The sequence below is a fragment of the Nuphar pumila genome, chromosome 8 (genome assembly GCF_984573655.1).
Source record: "Nuphar pumila chromosome 8, dmNupPumi1.hap1.1, whole genome shotgun sequence".
In the NCBI taxonomy this organism is placed as follows: domain Eukaryota; kingdom Viridiplantae; phylum Streptophyta; class Magnoliopsida; order Nymphaeales; family Nymphaeaceae; genus Nuphar; species Nuphar pumila.
In genome coordinates, this window is record NC_143256.1 from 36,486,439 (window position 1) to 36,500,646 (window position 14,208).

General features: G+C 36.5%; 1 protein-coding gene across 1 annotated transcript; it reads right to left on the reverse strand.

The window, feature by feature from the left end:
- Window positions 1–1,586: 1,586 nt before the first annotated feature.
- LOC149829904 (uncharacterized) lies at window positions 1,587–13,746 on the reverse strand. The gene is made up of 11 exons (XM_090016161.1): window positions 13,262–13,746; window positions 13,032–13,146; window positions 10,845–10,955; window positions 8,068–8,240; window positions 7,652–7,978; window positions 7,433–7,558; window positions 6,394–7,116; window positions 3,938–4,075; window positions 3,111–3,780; window positions 2,049–2,145; window positions 1,587–1,958 (listed from the first exon to the last, which is right to left on the reverse strand). The coding sequence occupies exons 1-11, from the start codon at window positions 13,571–13,573 to the stop codon at window positions 1,799–1,801; spliced, it is 2,952 nt and encodes a 983-aa protein (XP_089872287.1). The 5' UTR covers window positions 13,574–13,746; the 3' UTR covers window positions 1,587–1,798.
- Window positions 13,747–14,208: the final 462 nt, after the last annotated feature.

A 14,208-nucleotide genomic window follows, 5' to 3' on the forward strand; every position in this document is an offset into this window, starting at 1 on the left:
AAAAAATAGTCACATCTAAGAAAAAATTCGCATATATTTAAAAAGTCACATGTGCAAAGGGTAGATTTTGAACATAGAGAGAATAGTGAAAATTGTAGGGCATTTCAAGAAATGCATCATATTTACGGTACAATATGATCTTTTTCGTTTGCAAAACTATTCAATTTTTGCCGATCAGTAAGATTTTCACAAATATACTTCACGAGATTTCAGAACATATATGCAAATAAGTATTATATATGCAAATGAGTTGAAAATAGTTGGCAAAATTAGTTGTAAGAAGGCAAGTTGAAGACCACTGGTTAGGAAGAAAAGACAAAAAAAAACTAAATTATGCAAAAATAAGCAAGTTGGAGACTACAGCGAGTTTATCTATGATTCAAGAAATTCATAAAAAATAAAAAAATATTACATATTTGTCATAAATTTTCAAATATTTAAATACAATATTTGCAATATTTGAAGATTCACAAATAACTTCATGCGAAAGCATGCAATATATGCGAAAAAGTAAGCTATTTGCAAAATTAATGGTTGGTATTTCACACATAAATTTATGTGATTTTGTAAAGTATATGCAAAAAATAAGATATTTACAAATATATTTATGCAAAATATTGACGTATATAAAAAAAATAAGATATTTGCAATTTTGATAGTTTCAATTTCATCAAAAATCCGCAAATAAATTTATGCGAGTTCGTAAGGTCGTTCGTAAGGTCCGCATAAAAAATCTTACAATTATAGATTTAAGGAGTTAGACCAAGCCGGCGAACAATACAATTTTATCACAATAACACCTCAATTCACAATGGTTAAGGGTAAAAAAGTCTTAACGATGTCAAATATTTGCGATTTTAAATATCAAAAGAATATAAAAAAATGTAAAGTTTTTAAGGAATTGAGTCAAATTACACATACAATACGATCATTTTTCACATATTGCGCCGACAGTTGATGTGTTTGGCTTGCAAGCAACTAGTGTCCAAATCCTATTGTTTATAGCTTTAAAACAATGCATTTATTTTGCAAATGAGTCAACTTAGGCGTGACTTAACAGGTTTAAAATCTATATAGTTTTCAATTTTGAAAAATGCATTTTTTTCGTAAACCAGCTTAAGATTTAACATGGGCTTACCAACGGGGGGGGGGCTCTGCTTATGCACGTCACCTTGTGTTAGACATTGCAGGTTCAAATCCCAATGGTATCGTTGTATAACTGGTAGGGGTCTGCCTAACCCCAGTTTTGCCTTTAAAAATAAAAACAAAAGATTTAACTTGCCTCACCGTGAGCTTAAGTGTCACTCAAAGCTCATCACAAGAACGAGCTGAGCTTCAATACCCTTGTTTGGTTGGTTCAGCTCATTTACCAGCCCCTACTTCCACTTTTAAAATATGTATTTTTTTGGAGAATCAAGCCAGCTCAAACTTGGCTCATTTAGCTCGAGTTTATTCACCAGCACTGAAGGGCATCATCCAAAACACAACCAAGCACACGTCCAATTGTCTGAATTTCAATCAAAGCATGCCACTGCTGCATGTGAAACAAGCCAAGTATAGCAGCTTCAATCATGAAGTCTCTCAAATTTCACGCCTTGGCAAACTCAGTTGCTTCTCATACTATTTCAGCATAACAAGAATTCATCAGACAAAGGGTCTGATTTATCATGAATAGAGAATAGCAAAAACTGTTTAGCATCTACTCTCGGAAAACTTTCTTGCACTTACACTGCGGATTGGATTCTAAACGAGCACAGCTAGAATACATCAAATAGAATAATTACAGAAATTAACACACTCATATCCTTAATGGCTGGTGTCCGGTTCTTGTTTGTTTGAGGTTGGTATGCTTCAATTTCGCTTTCTTGGACGCAATTTCTTGAAATGGGTTTTCTGGACCAGCTATATGCTTGGACTTCCTTATCTTCTTCCTTTTGCCCTGATCATACTCCTCGTCCCTGAGATTTTTTAAAAATTAAAAAAGGAATATCCTACCTTTCTATTCAGACATCAAGCTGTTATGGATTACCAACTCTATAAACACTTACCATTCATCAAGCACGTAACCGATGCTGGTTAGTGGTTTACGCTGAAACCTCTCGACCTCAGAAGACTCTGTTGCATCCATATCATCCCAGCAAGCAACTGACATAATTGAGCAATAAATCAGGTCTCTCTCTCTCTCTCTCTCTCTCTCTCTCTCTCTCTCTCTCTCTCTCTCTCTCTTAGTTAAAATGATTAAAAGAAAAGATCAGTCACCATAAAATTCATTCAGTTACCCAGATTGGAAAAACAGCTACCATAGGACATCAACAATAGCATGTGACTCAGTTTGGTTTTGTGTTAAAAACTTTTTCTGTTCTACTGCTGTGACTTTTCGTCACTTGCAGGTTTTGTATGGTTTTGGTAAAAAACTTTTTATTCTGTTCCAAAAAAAAACTGACTACCAAGATCCAACTACGGAAACCGACTACCAAGAACCAACTACACACACCTCTTTGGGTCATGAACAATTGGGACAAGGCCAGATCCAGCGCGGTTCAGACCCAGATCCGGCTTTGAGGTACCAGAGTAGGGTCTAGGTCTGGGTCCAATAAGGATGGATTAGGGTGGTCTATGTCCAGGCCTTGTCCGGGTAGTTATAATTGGTTCTCAGGCTGAACTCAATTCTGGTATATACAGCCCATTTAGATCTGTAGGTCCAACCACATTATTTAAATGGACTTACTTTGGTTGGTCAAGACCTACTATCACTGGGTCAGTGTTGGATCCAGTCAAGATGGTGGAACCCCATCTTGCCCAGGTTCGACCCCTGGCATCAGCCCAGTGGGTGTTCTTTGCAGATTAAGGGTGCTAAGCAACCTCTTTTCCTAGGCAGGTTCCTCGTCATCAGAGAAAAAAGAAGAAAGACCCAGTGACAGGCCTCTAGTTAAGGATCAAAACTAACAATGAGAAATTGCAGTTATGAAACTGTTCCAGGTTTATGGGTGTGTGCCGATCTGAATGCCAATAACTAAACACTAAGTTTCTAGCGTACTGGTCAAGCTCAATAGGTTTTGAAGAAATATGTAAATCTTGAACACAAACATGAAGAAAGGAAAAAAGCCAACCTGTAACTGGCGATAAACCCCTTGAAAGCAAGTCCATGAACTTGTTCTGAACTGCTCCCATATGCTGTTCATTTGCCAATCTAACGCGAGTAAGATCTCCTGCCACTTTTGTTTCTGAAGGAACAGATACACCATTATTCCAATCATATCTCTCTCCATCAGCTCTCTTCTTTGAGCTTGCACTGCCATTAACACATGGTTTATGGTCCACCATATTGGCATAACCGTTCTCTTCATGTGCTGCAATAGGGCATGATTTACTTTGTGCATGCACTGGGTCTCTGACAACTTGTTCAATAATGGTATTTTGTCTCCTTGGTGTAAGATCATCTACAGAGACTTTTCCGATACTTTGCTTGTTCTGATTCCTGCGCTTGTGTTTATAATTTTTCCGCACTAATAAAGTTGTCAAAAACAATCTTCCACGGGAAACAGGAATCCTACAAAGATATTTTCCCTTCCTGCTTTGCTTTGGCATGGTTTTTTCTTGATCAAAGATGACTCGTCCTGTGATCTGCTTATTAAGAGTCGCCTCAATGCAACCATTTGTCACGGTCAGCTGTGTCTCAAAGGAAACTTGTGACTCACTTTGCTCTGTTACCGCACAACCATGTGTTATTAATCTGGAAGGAGAAGTAGATTGCTGTATTCCCACCCCACTGCCACCAATCTGGAAGGATAAAACATGTGCCACATTAAGTCATGCAGCAAACTCCCAACAGGATCTTTAAACATCTTCAATTGACATATACATAAAGCTTAGCCCAGTTCATGGTTGAAGAAAATGAAACCCACTCATATATTGGCATGCAAGAATATAGTGTTACCTGACTATCAGGCAAGGCATTATCCGAGGTGGATTTCCTAAAAGAATTAATATTTGATGCACTGCGATCATTTGGTGCAGTTGCCAACTTTTCATAATCCTGTTGGGAGATTGGTATTGCACCAGAATCATTACCAATCTGGATGAACAAGAGAGAATGGAATTAAAATAAACTATGCAGAGAACTTCCAATGTATATATATATAAGGGAGAGAGAGAAGGGGGGATGGTCCACCCTTATCCTCCCTTTCAAGATCTATGTTAAATATTTGGCAAATCTGACCGAATGGATGTGATCTCCATCGTTGAAAACATATGAAGACACTTGGATCAAAGTCTTTTGATGTGTAGGTAAGATTTTATAACAATGAAAATTTCAGAAATTTCAAAACCGTTGATTTTCAAACCTTGTAAAATCTTACGTACACATCAAAAAAACATATTTAACATACAGATCTTGAAGGGGAGGATAAGTGGTGGACCATCCCCTTATATATATATATATATATATATATATATATATATATATATATATATAGAGAGAGAGAGAGAGAGAGAGAGATGGGTCCATGCTAAATGGGTTTTTCTAATCTTCCAGTGTTTTTTTCGCAGTTCCAACCCCATAATGTGTTGGGCATTGTCAATTTACGAGGAATCCACACCTGGATCATGCGTTTTCGATGAAAAAAATGATATTTGGAGCCTCAAAATTTTACAAAGATTTTGAATCGTTGATGTTTTTATCATTATAAAAACCCACTCGTGTTGTAATTGAACACTTCAAGATCTGATCCCTATAAAATCAAGTACATAAATCACATCTGTACGGTCAGAATTTAAAAATAAAGCAGAAAAACTTGAAAAATTCATTTAGCATATTTCATTTAGCATGGACCCATATATATATATATATATGTGTGTGTGTGTGTGTGTGTGTGTGTGCTTCTATGGTGGTACGGTGGTACACACTTGATTTACAAAGATCTAAGCTCCAAGTACAAGATCTAACCTTTGGATCATGTTTAACATGTTCTATTTACTATTTGTATGTGTTAAAATTGACTGAAATATACTATATTATACCATTTGTAAACCACTTATTGTCATGAATTGTGAGCCGTTGATTTTCACTGTCTTATAAATTGAATCTTATGATGTATTAGATGTGATAAAATCTTATAATAAAGTAAATACACTGTTAAACACATATTACAGTTAGATTTACCACTGGATGGTTAGAGATGCAAACAAGAGAGTGTACTACAGTATGGTATCATGTTACAGAACCACCATATATTTTCCTATATATATAAAGAGAGAGAGTGTGTGTGTGTGTGCGTGTGTGAGGGAAACATGTTAAATGGGTTTTTTGGCCACTTTTTGTTTTATTTTTAAATTTTGATCATACAGATATGATCTGCATGCTCGATTTTATAGGGATCAACTCTTGGAGCGATTCCAATGCAAGGGTGGGCTTTTATAAGCTTTGAAAAATCAAGTCTAAAATATTTGTAAAATTTAGAGACTCCAAATTTCTTTTTTTCATTGAAAACACATGGTCCAAGCATCGATTCCTAGTAAATCAACCATGCCAAACACATCTATGGGGTCGGAATCACGAAAAAAGCTCCGGAAAAGCCAAAAGAAAACATTTAGCATGTTTCCCTCACTCTACACACACAAACCAAACTCCATAGTTGAAACTCGAAGAGGGAGGTCATTTTGACCAAATATGACTCCATGGATGCGTTCAGCATGGTCAAAATACTAGGAATTGACCCTTGGATCATAGTTTTCGACAGAAAAAGTACAAATTTTTGAGGGTTGAAATTCGGTACATTGTAGGCTGTTGATTTTTCAACCCCCTGGAAATTCCATCATACACGTCAGAAAAGCATGATCTAAGGGCCAGTTTCCAATAAACCATACATGTAGATCACAACTAAAGGGCTAGATGTGCCAAAAAATTTATTTTTCACTAGGAGTTTTGGAACCATGAGGGTAGTAAACTATATCGGGTGCTTCTGTTGTGGTACTGTACGACCATAACTTATGGCTGTACACCAGATTTGCTTTAACATGCGCTATTTTCAAGTGTTAAATTTGACTCTGACATGAAGGTTTAGTCCATTTAGAAACCATTCTTATCTTTATGAATTGCGAGCCATCCATTTTTTCCACCTCACAAATTGAATCTTGTATATTAGGCATGATAAAACCTTATAAAATAGTAAATAAACCATGTCAAATGTATCTGCATGGTTAGTTCCAATATTTGGTGACTAAATCCATGTAATCAAAGAGTGTTTCACCGTATGGTATCATGGTTCAGAACCACCACATATTTTTTGATGTGTATGCATGTATATGTATGGATGTAATGCTTCACAAATTTAGTGTCAGTATTTATGTGCCTATTTCAGGACATAATTGACATGCAAGAAAACAAAATTTTACCTGACCATGAACTAAGCCATTTTCTGTGGGCAGTTTCTTAGGAGATGGAACATGGGAAATATTGTGTTCATTTGGCAGAATTGCTGACTTTTCTAGATCCTTCTGTGACATTCCAGTTGTAGATGTATTAAGGCTCTTACCATTAATGAAAACAGATTTCGTAACATGCAACTCATTGCAACCATTGGACAGAACTACCAATTTTGCTAAAGTCTCTTGCTTTGAGATTCCGTTCTTAGATGTGTTAGCGCAACATCTGTTAACAATCACAGTTTTGGTATCATTCAGTGTTGCCTGAGCAGAGTCTCCTGAACTAACAGCGGCACCTAAACCAGCTTTTGTTGACTGAGTTGACTGTTGCAAACATCCTGAGGCCATTTTGACACCAATTTTCAAGTTTGGTAACTCCACCTGTTTGGAGTTGCTTAAAAGATCACCAATTGGATTGGAAGAACTCGTGTTATGGGCAAGTGTGACTTCCTTGGTCATGGGTACAGCAGATACTGAAGTACTGTTTTGTATTCCTGCATTATGATTCCAATTGCTTCCCACTGCTCTGTGGACAGAACTAGGCAATGTACCATTCTGTATAATGCCTTCGACCTGATTTTTCTTATTTGAAATTTCTAATGGTTTCTTCAAGGTAGAGCTTTTCCTATCAAGTGCATAGAACAACAAATAGGCCTTCTGCTCCATCACAGACTTCTCACTGACTTGACTAACCTGCAGTGCAGATCAAATGAATCAAAACTCCGGAAATAGAAAAGCCAATAAAAAGATTAAATTATTCCAAAACAACATTGAATATTTCAAGATGTTCTCATACGAGGAGACATAACATCTCAAAGTTATGAATTAATATGCCATGATTGGAAGTCCACAATATATATATAGGGCATACATAAAAGCCATGAACATTTGTTATTCTTTCATTTTGTTACATGTTCTTATACTATGTCCCATAAGACTTTATTAAATTAGATAATCATTCTTGCTTATTTCTTGCAACTTGATTAGCAAATATGGATAAGATGTGTACCCGGCTATCATCAAGTGCATGCCAAATTCCGCTTGAGGTACGAACGAAGCAGTAATAGTGACCAGAATGAGTACTCCAGCCAGCATGCACCAAAACTCCATAAAGAGAATACTTCAACTCTCCTTCCTTCGGATGGATGAAGACAAGTGTAGAAAGAATAAACCACAATAAGTGTCCAAGTTCGTCAAAAAACGAAGCATTGAAGAAATTAATACTCACATATGGGCCACTGACATAAGGTTTTAGATCCAACATAGTTCCAAACTCGACCTTCTTGTCTATTTTCTGTCCAGGCTCACCTGAACCAAATCTTTTCAAATGAATTGTAAGGACATATGGAGCCTTATGAATAGTAAGCTGTTTGAGAGCTTGAACTTTCTCTTTGCAGTGTGCACACTGGTATTGCCTTTCCCCCCCATCCAGCTGTTCCACAGCAGTAAAATGTGCAAGAGCCTTTGGAAGTGAATCTGCTTTTACTATTTGCAAGCTCAAATCTAAGAAGGGATCAAAAGTATTTGAACAATGGGAACATTGTGTGCATTTAACCTGTTCATTGTGCAAAAAAATGTAAGCAAGAATAAAATTGCTTATTGGAGATTTCAGGGCTCATGAGTTTCAGTCACCAATATTGGTACCTGACTCCTAAGTTTTCCACCAAAGATTTTGTGAACTAGGCTCTTTTCATAGGCACTAGGAAACTCACTCGACACTCCTGAAGGTAGGCAGCTCTTATGCATTGATTCCATCAAATTAACCATGTATTCATGGGCATCCTCCTGTCTAGAATTACGGAAATTGCAGGATATGCCTAATCATACAGTCAAGGAGCTTACACACAGAAAACATGCTTGCAAGAAAAAAAATACGTAAAAGGCTCGTGCATGTCATATTATGTTCCCTATCAAATGAAATTTTACTAAATCAGCATTTTGGATTGCAGGATTGAAAGTTCCTTTCACAAAATCAAACAATTCTACACAACACAAAGGAGACAGAAATGGCAAAACTTTAGCTACTGGTTAAAACAGACCATTTAGTGAAAGATGAGAACTGTGATAAGTAAACGCTGGTACTCATATGATATCCAAATATGAATACTGGCAGGAAATATATGAAACAAAGAGTTGTCATCTCTCCTGTTAATGTTCATAATGTCAGAATTTTCATGCTACAAGGACAAGAATTAACACATGTATGCCTAGGATTCTATCCCATGTGTGACCACATTCTCTGTTCAGTTGCTTTTCCCTTAGACCATTACATAATGCTTTCTTAATGCACAAAATCAAAGGCACGCCTGTGCATTAATTTCAACAAAAGCTAACAAACAGAATCAAATCAAGCTGCCAGAAAATGAAATTTGTTGCTAGTCTCACACAGGGTTACCGGAAGAGCTGTAGGACCCGGGGAAGCGTGATTCCCCAAAGCATATTTCGGAAGCGTGAAACGCGGTGCTTCCAAAACGTGCTGGGAAGTGCAAGATTAAAATGGGAAGCTCACTTCCCATTTAGGGGAAGCGTGCTTCCCCTTAAATGGAAAGAAGAAGAAGAAGAAAAAGAAAGAGGAGAAGGAAGAAGAAGAAAAAAAAAAGAGGAAGAGGAAGACGAAAGAGGAAGAAAAAGAAGTAGAAGAGAGAGAGAGAGCATACCGGACCTCCTTCTCCTTCTTCTTCCAATCTGCCCGAGAGAGAGAGGCGGTGGGGCTGGGTCCTCACTTGGCCCCTCCTTCGTCTTCTGGTTCTCCTTCGTGGAGAGAGAGAGAGATCGGGAAAGGGGTTATTTGTAACCCCTTCCCCTTTTATATATAAGGAGAGAGAGGAAAGAGTTTGGGTCTAGATCCAAACTCTCTCTCTCTCTCTCTCGATATATATATATATAGTACCCTCTGTGCCCATACCAAGTTGACATATTTTAGCCCTTAAAAATAAAAAATTTACCAAAAAATAAAAGAAATACCCCTTTTTCCTTTTTTTAATTTTTTTCTTTTTCTATTTTTTCTTATTTGTTCCCTTTTTCCTTTTTCCTGTTTCTTCCTTCCTGTTTTTCCTTCTTTTTCTTCTTCCTATTTTTTTCATTCTCTTTTCTTTTTCCTATTCTTCTTGTTTTTTCCTTCTTCATGTTTTTTTCTTCTTATTCCTGTTTCTTTCTATCTTCAGTTATATATATATATATATATATATATATATATATATATATATATATATATATATGTTTCAGTTATATTATATATATTCTGTGTTCATGTGTTTAATATATAATATAACTGAAACACAAGATTATCAGTTCTCTCTCTCTCTCTCTCTCTCTATATATATATATATATATATATTTCTGAGTGTGTGTAATTCATATATAATCTGTTTGACTGTTTCTGAGTTATATTTCTGGTTGATTGTTTCTGAGTTATATAATTTATATTTCTGGTTGATTGTTTCTGAGTTATATAACTTATATTTCCGGTTGCTTGTTTCTAAGTTATATAACTTATATTTCCGGTTGACTGTTTTTGAGTTATGTTTTTGAGTTATATAACAGAAATCTTATATTTTGGTAAATTAAAAATAATTACATTTTTGTTTCCCTTTTGATTCCTATTCACTTCCCACTCGAATTCTAGGTCACTTTCTTCTTCATTCCCCCTTTGAATCCTGGTTTGCTTCCTAGGTCGCTTCCGGTTCGCTTTCCTTCTAGCTTCCGAGACAATTCTCAGTTAGCTTCTAAGTCGTCCTGCGCTTTACGCTTCATAAAATTTTAGAAGTGCCTCGCTTTCCGCTTCCGCTGTCGCTTTCTTGACTGGCAACTCTGGTCTCACATAAGAATGCACACATGCATGCAGATATAGACATGCATACACCCTATGCATAACATATGATTAAGTAAAGATTTCACCTAAAAAATGAATGACAATTTTTGGGAAAAAAACTTTAAAGATTTTGAAGCTGCAATTACATTTGATTATCAAAGTTATGTGCTTCGACCACAAAGAAGATCTTATTAATTTATAGATGTGTGAAGGCCGTCATATAAAGAAAAGAAAGGGCAACTTGCTCCATTCTTTTAGGCTTTAAGCCAGGCCTCTCTAGCTGTCTCTCATTTATATTCTATAGTCCTGCCAGGCAACTACATGAATACTGAAAGTATTCAAATCAGTGACCAAAGATGAAATAAAAAACTAGAACAAACTTTGGAACATCCAGAAGGCATTTTAAGGGTAACATAAACATATGCAATACTAGATGCATTTGATAATGCAATGTGATTTAGGCATAGTTCATTACATGTGAAATGTAAGGACAAACATAGATGTAGAAGGTTCCTCCCTTGCAAAAAAAAATGAATGTGGCAAAGAATCTAAATGTATTAATATTCTGAAATACTACTTTGATAATTAACCAAGCCAAATAAAAGGATACTCCGCAAGTTCCGGACGAGATTCATGGGTGATAGAATTTTCCCAGATGATTGCAAAGCAGATCTAACATGGCTCTGAATTGCGCACATTGCACAAAATCCAGCAGTACGACCTTCACAAAACAATTCAGAAGATTAAGCAAAAAGGAACGCTTTGTCAAGTAGACAATATACAAACTTATTGACTCCTAGAACAGCACAAATTGACAATTATGCATAACCAAGAAGCCTGGTTTCAGAAAAGGAAGCAAAATTATATGTACATAATATACACAAACTCTATCTGTTCCAACTTCCCATGTAAGATGAAAAGTGTGAACCACTCAAAAAAAGAAAAAGAAAAATGAACAACAAGGATAAATCAAAAGACTTTCCCATAGAAAAGACAGCATCCCTTCAATCATTAAGTAAAACCATGAATTGCCTTCATTATAAACCACATTCCTTGCTAAAGTCAGTTGTAGGTAGTACTAGAGTGGGAGACCATGGTAAAGACCCAACATGCCATTAATATTTTCAATAACCACTAAGAAGTTGTGACAAGTGGCTTGTAAAGAAAGTCATAATATAGCAAAGAAATGCTGTATACAAATACCATTATTCCTATAAGTTAGGGAGACAGATAACTGTGAAACTGTAATTTTGTGTGCATTTGTGGGTGTGTGAGTGTGCAAGTGCATACAAATTTGTGTTTTAACATAAACAAAGGAAGCTTCATTCTAGTAACATTGAACCAAACATCTACAGTATCAACTATCTGCTAAGACGTGTATCTTTGCTGCAATGAAAATCACAAATCTCAACAGTTCACTTTCTCAATGGGTCTTTGAAAAGCAGATTGAAAAGGAAACAACATAAACATGGATGTACGCATTTCTTTAAGAAATAAGCTAAGGTACTGAAAAAAAATTGAAAGTAAATATCCTCCTCCAAATTGTTGATATATCAAGAAAATGTACCTTAGAGTTTCTAAAATTAAAAAATGTAGTAAATAGCAACTCTTAATGAATAATGGTATAAATAATGTAACAAGGAAGATTTGAAAATAAAAACAAATTTATTAAGCTTTATGTTAAGTTTTAACATTTGCCCGAAATGGTAATTCCTAAATGAAATACAACACAAAATGTGCAAGCAAAAGAAGGAGAAAATGAAGTACACACATTTAGATATGTGCTATAACTCTAACACTTGCAACAAATTGTGACCCTTGACTATCAGAAGAACCAAGAAAAGATGAAAAACCTGCAACATGATTTATGCTATAAAAAAAATACATATTGCTACAAACGGTATTCAAGTAAAAACCCTAAATTAGCAAAGAACAAAGAAAAATGAAATGGCCTATGAAGATATGAGCTATGTTTGAACATTTTGTTGGAACAAATTGATAACCCTGGACCAAAAAAGAAACACCAACAAGCAAGTAAAAAACCTCTTTTTCATTAAGAAAAAGGAAAAAAGAAACTAACACAAAAACACGGAACCATATGAAGATTTGTGCTTTCCGAAATTTGTAACAAATAATAACTCAAGAGCCAACAATACATGAAATAAACCAGCAACAAAGGATGCACAAAAAAAAATAAATCATGTGAGGACATGCTAAGTTTCATTATCTCCAACAAATGTTAACTCTTGGGTCAAATACATTAGAAGAAACTAGCAAAAGAAGACAGAGAATACTTGGGCACCCAGTTGAAATTTTCAACAACGTTAAAAGTTAAAAATTTTGTAACAAATGGTACCCCTTTACTAAAAATTTACAAATAATCAAGCATAAGAAGATAATCAAGTGAAACACACAACGATCATTCATGCTAAAAGTTTCACCATATCAAGTAACAGATTATTCTTGACCAAACAGAATACAAGTAGAAAAACGATTTAAAAAACGATACACCAAAATGTAGATTCGAACATATCCAATAAATTGTAAGCCTTAACTATTAACCAAAAACAATGCAGATAAACTAGAGAGGAACAAACTAGAATAATGAAACATCCAAACCACATATCTATCCGGGAAAAAAAAAAGAAAAAGGAAAGGAAATAAGAAAATCTCCAAAACAAGTCAGAAAACCGAAACAACCATATGAACGGTTGCACTAAATTTCAACGCTTGCAATAATCTGAAACAGGAAAATTAAAACTAGTGAAGAAAATTATAGAGATAATGAAACACTCACAGGAAGATTTGTGCTTTCCACTCTGCAAATACGCTGCCAACGGCTCTGTATAAGTCAGGCATTGAAGAACAGAATTGAGAAAGCAAGTGTTCCCAAGATTATTCAAACCAGCACCCTGTCAATAAAGAAAAAAAATCAACCCCACAAACGTAAACAAATAACAGAACACCAGGAAAATAGAGCAGCGACAAAAATTCGAAACAAAAAAGAGAAAAGAAAAAAAGACTCACTATTCTCTTAAACCCAATTCCTAAAGTGAGCTCGGGATCCAAACCGAGCTCATGAGCGTCTGCCCCCTCCGATTTCTTTGCCGGAGGAGCCGAACCAGTGGATTTTGAGGGGGGTTTCCGAGGGTTTAAGGTGGGGTTTAGCGTCTCCAACTTGAAATCCCCGCTCGGGAACGGATCGTCCGGCTTCCTGGCGGGATGGAAAGCGACTCTCCTCGGCAGGAGAAGATCTATAGAAGGTGGGGTAGCCCCATTCGCCGGTTTCCCCTTATAGGTGGCATCCGAATTCTCCTGATTCAGGGCGAATCCGGCCATCGTACCGCGAGATTCAGGGCTCGAATCGAAGATGGTATCTCCCCAAACCACTCGAAGGGCCAAGAACAGACTGCCAAAATCCCCACCTCGGGCAGAAACGGGAGGAAGAGGAGGCTCTTCCCGGCTGCCGCCTCTCTTCCCCTCCCCCTTTCGGCTCTCCCCTAAACCCTTCCCTCACAGCCAACAATAAGAGGAAGAGAGCCTACTAAGTCATGTGTGTAGGTAGGAACCTTATAGGGTCCGGGTTTGGTGATAAATAAAAAGACCCGGTTAAGACTCAGATTCGGACTCGAAGGTCCGATTAATATATGGATCCGGGTATAGTTTGTGAAATTTTATACCAAACCTGAGCCCAACCCGAGTTTCGATTAAGACCCACAAAGTAGTATTTGACCGGGTATGGCCCGAGTCTGGTACATGTAGTTCTTATCAGGTCTGGATATAGTTTCTCTTATGATGAGTCTGATTAGTCGTGGATCCGAACCCGATATCATACCAGAAAATCAGGGCCAGGTTCCACCTGGGTTGGATCCTTATGTATTCCATATCATATAACGCCGGAAAATGCGATATTTGCAAAAGATTGTCTATTCTGAACTAAGATATATTTATAGGGATATTAACAGGTGAATTTG